The sequence below is a fragment of the Musca domestica genome, unplaced genomic scaffold (assembly GCF_030504385.1).
Source record: "Musca domestica strain aabys unplaced genomic scaffold, Musca_domestica.polishedcontigs.V.1.1 15, whole genome shotgun sequence".
NCBI lineage: Eukaryota > Metazoa > Arthropoda > Insecta > Diptera > Muscidae > Musca > Musca domestica.
Genome location: NW_026712207.1, coordinates 8,705,978 through 8,712,837, shown reverse-complemented (window position 1 = coordinate 8,712,837; position 6,860 = coordinate 8,705,978). Strand labels below are relative to the sequence as shown.

General features: G+C 34.2%; 2 protein-coding genes across 5 annotated transcripts; one reads left to right on the top strand and one right to left on the bottom strand.

Moving 5' to 3' along the window:
- Window positions 1-1,157: 1,157 nt before the first annotated feature.
- LOC101890261 (ribosome maturation protein SBDS) lies at window positions 1,158-2,283 on the top strand. Its single transcript, XM_005185583.4, has 2 exons — window positions 1,158-1,368; window positions 1,562-2,283. The coding sequence occupies exons 1-2, from the start codon at window positions 1,238-1,240 to the stop codon at window positions 2,190-2,192; spliced, it is 762 nt and encodes a 253-aa protein (XP_005185640.1). The 5' UTR covers window positions 1,158-1,237; the 3' UTR covers window positions 2,193-2,283.
- Window positions 2,185-4,732, bottom strand: LOC101889761 (IST1 homolog). Of its 4 annotated transcripts, XM_005185579.4 has the most exons (6): window positions 4,466-4,732; window positions 4,022-4,407; window positions 3,638-3,966; window positions 2,975-3,046; window positions 2,708-2,770; window positions 2,185-2,612 (listed from the first exon to the last, which is right to left on the bottom strand). In XM_005185579.4, exons 1-6 carry the CDS (start codon window positions 4,645-4,647, stop codon window positions 2,394-2,396), a joined length of 1,251 nt encoding a protein of 416 aa, XP_005185636.1. In that variant the 5' UTR covers window positions 4,648-4,732; the 3' UTR covers window positions 2,185-2,393. The 4 variants fall into 4 exon arrangements, with proteins under 4 accessions (XP_005185636.1, XP_011293375.1, XP_005185637.1 ...); XM_011295073.3 differs by lacking the exon at window positions 2,708-2,770; XM_005185580.4 differs by lacking the exon at window positions 2,975-3,046 and having other exon boundaries at window positions 4,466-4,731.
- Between the last annotated feature and the right edge of the window lie 2,128 nt (window positions 4,733-6,860).

Here is a 6,860-nt window from a genome sequence, read left to right as displayed (position 1 = left end):
TGTTAAAAACTATATATTTTTACAAATATAGCATTAAATTTCTTTTTTTGTTCCCTTAAATGTTCCTTTCATGAATAAGCAATTAAAAAACTGTAAGTTCGGCCAGGCCGAAATCCGTTAAAAATGCTGTTAAAATCTTAAAAAGACCGAATGTAACCGTTATATTAGTGTCTATACGACGACGTGGACCGGCATAGGCAACTTTTGTCATAAGCCATTACAATATTCAAATGCGAAACTAAAAAAAAAATCGGTGAATAATATAGCTAAAATCATGAAAATTCCGAAAAAGGGGGTTATACCAAAACGTGGACCTGGACGATTACGAACTTCAAATAAAAAATTCCGGTGAATAATGTCGCTAAAATCATCAAAATACCGAATGTCGGAAGGTACCGTTATATGGGAGCTATACGAAGGCGTGGACCTGCATGGACAATTTTCTGTCATAGGCTGTAAAATCCATGGAACAATTCAGGTGAATAATGTCGATAAAATTATCAAAATACCGAAAAAAGGAAGGTACAAATATATGGGAGCTACAGCAAAACGTGGACGTACATGGCCCATTTTCAATACCAAAAGTCCTGCTTCATTTCTCTTCGGAAGCTAAAGTGATTTTCACAGACGGACAGACACCACTTAATCGACATATAATTTTATGCTGATCAAGAATAAAATATACTATTCTAAAATGTATCTTTTAAGGTGTTACAAAAACCTTCAGAATATCTAAAATGTGGATTAATTCTAAAATCGTAGCAAAATAAAGGAGGTAGCTTCGCCCGACCATTTTTGACAACATCTTACTTTCAAAATACATTCATAAATCCATTTCATATACACTAATCAGAGATCTGTTCATTTGAATTAGTCACGATAAATTACAGAAAAGCAGAGGTACATATGCTTTTCTGAAATGAATATTCCTTCTTAATTCTACCATAATTCTAAAATACTCTAGTACGAAATTATTTTTTCTATTTCCTTTCCGTTTGTGCCATAAATTTAAGCTTTTTCATGTCTGTTTGTCTACTTTTCGTACATGTACCAAATATTCTACGCCACACTTTATGGTACACCATTACCTTATATGATGAAATCAACAGCTGAACAACTGTTCAAATCAAATATTCACTAAAAGGAAACTATACCTCCTTTCAATGAATATTCACATTGAACTAGAATTGAATTTTAAATAAATAACACAACATTTGTAAAATAAGAGGACAGCACAATGTCGAAAATATTCACACCAACGAATCAAATACGCCTTACAAATGTAGCTGTAGTCCGTCTAAAGAAGGGAGGAAAACGTTTTGAGATAGCCTGCTATAAAAACAAAGTTTTGAGCTGGAGAAGTAATGTGTAAGTAAAATTCCAGAACCATGATCGAACACCCATGCCAAAATATGCATGCCATGCACATGTTGAGGAATTCAGTGTTGTCCATTGGTACAGCCCTATGCTGCAGAAAATGTTTTGGATGATTCACCTCTTGCTTTTTACAATTATCTAATGTTAAGAATTTATTATTAATTTTCGTTATTTTATTTTGCAGAGAGAAAGACATTGATGAAGTCCTACAGACGCACACAGTTTTCACAAACGTTTCCAAGGGCCAGGCTGCCAAAAAGGATGAACTGCAAAAAGCATTTGGTAAAACGGATGAGACTGAAATATGCAAAGAAATTCTCATGAAAGGTGAGCTGCAGGTTTCGGAAAAAGAACGACAGTCCGTACATGATACACAATTAAACAGCATAATAAACAGTGTTGCTGCGCTATGTGTAAATCCCGAAACACGTCGACCCTACCCCACTACAATTATCGAGAAATCTCTAAAAGAGGCACACTTTTCAATAAAACCAAATCGTAATACAAAACAACAAACACTGGATGCGATTAAATTATTAAAAGATCACATGCCAATTGAACGCTCCCGCATGAAGCTACGAGTTTCGTTTGCAGCCAAAAAGGATAATGGACCAAAATTAAAGGAAGCCATTGTAAAGTTGGCAGCTTCCGTGGAACACGAAGAATGGGACGAATCAACATTGCACATGACCCTGTTGATAGATCCTGGAAATTATCGCATAATCGATGAATTGGTACGCAACGATACCAAAGGCAAAGGTTTAGTGGAACTGTTGGAACTCAAAGAGGTCATAGAAACGGAAGAGATATTTTAAAGAATAAATCTGTAATTTATTATAATTTTTATATATTTTTGTTTGTTGTCTTTTTATACAATACACATACAATCAATAACATAACATACAATAATTTGCTTTTTTCGAATGACATACTATATAAATACATGTAGCTTAACATAGGTAGTTGCGAAATTCAATCTCACATAAGTATAAAACTTGTAAAATAACTGCATGGGCTTATCTACGTTTTTTAAGATTTTCAAAACGTTTCGACAAGTCATCAAAATCAATGTCGTCATCATTGTTATTGGGTTTGATATCATCGGATGGTATGTCTGGCAAATCCATTGGAACATTTGGTAATTGAGGCATTTCCATTGATGGTGGTGGTGCACTGGGTTGCACTGTAGGTGGTGGCAATTTGCTACGTGGTTGAGGCTTTGGTTTATTGGCGTTCTGCAAGAGAATCATAATCAAATAAGAAAATCGATGTTGGAAGTGATTTTTAGATTTATGGATTGGTTAGAAACATAGTGCAACAATAGGACTACCTGCAAATTCATTGGATTAATTGAACTATAACGTGGTGGAGGATCATTGTCCATTTTCTGGCGCTATATTCACAAAAAAAATCAAAATAAAAAGAAAATAATAAAACAGGGCAAAGCAAACTAAAAAGAAGTTTTTGTTTTCAATGTGTAGTGCATGGATGTGTTAGGACATGAATGTAAAAGCTGCTGCCGAAATAAATACATATAGTTTCAATGGACAATCACACAGGAAAAGACGCAGACAGAGTATTCAAAAATAAAACATACCAAAATGTTTGAATCAATTGACTCATCATCATCGAGTTGGGACGTTGATGGCATTTCGTTAATTGCCTCCTTCTGTGTTAGTATTAGAGCAATAGGTTAATGTTTGTAGACATGCAATGTAATAAAAGTTAGATAAATAGAAATGTCACGACCGAAAATATTTCATAAGCACAAAGTTGCCACTAGTTGGGCCAATTTTAAAGTTATTTTTAAGTTTGCAGAAAATCAGTCTTTGATATTGAAAATGTAGAAACTGATATTTCCCGAGAAAAGCTTGTTTAATTTTCCAATAGTAAAAAAAAAAACTAAAAAGAACCCACACCTAGTTGAAGTACTGAATTAGAATTCGTGTGACTAAAACCAAAGACTTTTTGGGGACATAATGTTCTTAAAATTATGAGACATTTAAGTACTGTTTTCTTTGGCTTTGAACCAACACCAAATATATGTTTGGTAATATCTATGTGTTCGTTGTTCTTCGTCTTCTTAGATTCAATTTTTTTAGTTTACATGTGATACAGATTTCCGTAAGATCCAAATGCAATCTGTTAACTCAACTCTAACATGGGGTTATTTCAAGCATTATCTGGCAAATGTTTTACCCTGGCCACTTATGTTCTGTAGCTGTTTTCGTGTATATGAGACATTGTGCACAAAACTTACGTTAATAAACTCTGTATTCAAATCCTTTACTTCGTTGTTTGGTCCTCCTGATGCTGTCACATTTGGTGGTATATTATAGCTGAATGGTGGTGGACCACCAGCTGCTGCTCCTCCAGTGGCAGCCGAAGGCCCAGCATAGGGCAAAGGAGCGGCTGCAGAACCCCCACCACCGCCGCCACCATATGGTGGTGGATAATTGAAGGGTTTATTGTTGGGAACTGTCGGCAACGGCGGCAATGATGGATAGCCAATGAAGCCCATTTGGGGTGGTTCACCACTGCCACCCAAATTGTTGCGATCCGATAAGTCTATCAACGATTGGTCTTTTCCTAAGCGAAATAGAAAATCAGTTAAAAGTCATTGGTCATTTACTGGCAACACTACCTTGATCATCATTTATAACCTGTGGGTCAGGTTCATATTCAATATTGTAATTCTTGGCAATTTCAATTAGATACTTTTCCACCAATAGCTTGGGTGGAGCCTGCAATTGCAATTTATGCATTAACTTCTCTGAGACTCGATGATCGCCGGTGGCGGTGCGTGTCTTTTCGGCAAATTCTGGACCATATTTTTGTATAAATATATCGGAAATAACTTTCAGTTCAGCAATATCACTTTGGAGACGTGGGCAAACCCATACTACGCTAGATACGGCTTCGGCAATGCCATCATCCAACTCCTTCATCTGTGTTACCAAACCAAAACGGGCCAACAATAAGTCGCAATACATTTCCACAACTTCCATTGCCTCTACCAGGTAGTCTTCCCTGTTATAAAAATCCAAATGATAAAACGTGAAAGTAGGTATTCTCTTGAGTAACTTACCTAATTATGTGCTCCACACGAATGCGAGCCCTTTCCGTTTTTCCCGTGGCCAAGAAATCGGCAATTTCTTTGCGTGACTTCTGGGCAATTTCGGACTTTTTCTTTTCCAAAAGTTTTAGACGATTCACAGCCAATTTTAAATTGGTTTTTAATTTTGTATAATTGGGCTTGCTGCTAAACATCTTGATAACTTTCCGTTCACCTGCGTTCTGGGTTTGTTTTGTTCTCTATAACTAAAATGTAAGTAAATGACTCATTAATGACGAACGGCAATATAAACGTCATTTACCAACAATAACAACAAGGATGCCAATTAATTACGAACAAGGGTAAACAAAACGGACAACAAAAACAAATGATAAGATAAGAATATAGAGAATAAAAGATAAGAATATTTTAATATTTTTTTAATTGTTGTAGAGAGAAATTGTAACTTTTAAAGAATTTATTGTAATTTATTTATAATTTCTTTCTCTTCTTTGACAACTTTGACATTTTCTCATGTTATCAAATAATTCTTGTTCCCGGTTATTTACTTTTTGGTATTATTCTAACAGTCTGGCAACATGATTAACATTATAATTATGACAGTGCGAGACAATAGAGGAATGAGTAAGAAATAGAGAGAGTGAGTGAGTGAGAACATGATTAAGAGCATGAAATACAACAATAAAAAACTAACATTTAACCTCATCTATTAATTTGGGGAAATACATGGCACATAGGCAGACCAAATTAAATGAAAAATATAAACAAATTCATTGACTAATTAAATAAAAAATCAAAGAAATATAAATTGTTATGCCGTTATTAAAAATTTGACGAAATTTTAGTAATTTTCTTTATTGTTTCTCTTGTAAGTTGTGTTAACATTGTTGGCATACCATCATGTATGTTAGCTGACATACATGCTGTAATGGAACTGCATGAAAGAGGAGAGGCAAAAACAAAAACTGCCTACAAGAGTAGCAGCCAGCCAGCCAGCCCGCCATCCAGCAAGCAAGCAAACAAATCAAAACAAACCCATTAACAATGATCTAAGAGCGAAGTAGGGTGAGTTGGTTTTTTGTTGAGTACAATGGGTGTTGTGTTGCCGTTGTGGGGGGTAGTTTAGGGGGCTGTAAAACAAAACAGCTGATGTAAATAATAGATAATAAAACGTTGATGTAAATTAAATATAATAAAGATGTAAATAATTAATTGCTTTACAAAAAAAAATAAAATGTTTTATTGTGGTTACGTAATTTTTCCGTTATAAATCAGTTATTAGTTATTTACCATTTGCTTTTTTAATTCAAAACAATAATTAATATTTTGATTCATAGTTGGTTACAGTGGTTGTTGTTATTTTTGTTTTCTTCTGTTTTCCTTCGTTTGTTTACATTCCTTCGTGTTCGTATTTTTTATGCATGCACCATAATTGAGAACTCTCTGAGAAAATGAGATGGAGAGAGATTTATTTGGTTTTTTTCTCTCACTCTATCTCTCTCTTACCCTGTAAACATTAACCTAACTTTTGCAACAGAACATACATGGTAAGGTGTTGAAAATTAAAATACATGATACGCAATTGAATAAAACAAATTCGTCTCCCCCAAAAAATAGACAACATAATAAACACATTGGAAAAGTGTTCGCTTAAAGTTTGAACATAAAATAGTTACTTAGCTGTCGGTCCCCTCGCTATTTTTTCATTTTAAGACATGGAAATCTAAAATATTTTCTGGCGCTAATTTGTCATGTATGTTTGTGGAATCCAGTTTTTCAGTTAACATACATGCATTTCAAGCAAAGAATTCATAAAGTAAAGGAAACACCAACAACACACAGTAAGAAGAGAAATGTTGCAATTGCTCTATGAGAAACACATTGATCTCTTATGGACTGGCAGGGGGTTGTAGAGAGCGAGATGTGTTCTGGTAAATAAAGTCAACGCTGTTGCTGCATCTGGTGTTCAAGACACACAGTAGCTAGGTAGAATGTTGAATATTTATTATCCAATTAGATGTGATTGGAACTTGTTGGATGGTACTTCATAAAGTTTGTACCCCATTTACTAATGTAAATTATTTTTATGAAATAAACTGATTAAAGAAGTTTTTTTGGTATTTTACTGTTTTTACTAAATTTCAAAACTCTCTGTTTTGAAATTGAAATTATGTTTAGATGCAATATTATTTTAAACCACGAATTAAAAATCATGCTTGATCATGCTGATGAACAAAGGAATAACAGATAACTCCAGCAAACGAAATTTAACCTTTTAAAGTAATTTAAAAAAATTTTGTTATTTTTTTCATTTCTTCTAAGCACCGTTTTTTAAATTCTGTAAACGGAAGGGTAACTGTACAAGGTGAGATGAAAAACTGCAACCAACTTCAGACTGCTGTCATTT

Excerpts from the sequence above, each read along its gene's own strand:
- LOC101890261 (XM_005185583.4), top strand. The coding sequence starts at position 1,238 with ATGTCGAAAATATTCACACCAACGAATCAAATACGCCTTACAAATGTA. Across the intron at positions 1,369-1,561 it reads TTGAGCTGGAGAAGTAATGT|AGAGAAAGACATTGATGAAG; the intron begins GTAAGTAAAATT and ends TTTATTTTGCAG.
- LOC101889761 (XM_005185579.4), bottom strand. The coding sequence starts at position 4,647 with ATGTTTAGCAGCAAGCCCAATTATACAAAATTAAAAACCAATTTAAAA. Across the intron at positions 3,047-3,637 it reads TGAATACAGAGTTTATTAAC|AAGGAGGCAATTAACGAAAT; the intron begins GTAAGTTTTGTG and ends ATACTAACACAG. Across the intron at positions 2,613-2,707 it reads TTAATCCAATGAATTTGCAG|AACGCCAATAAACCAAAGCC; the intron begins GTAGTCCTATTG and ends ATTCTCTTGCAG.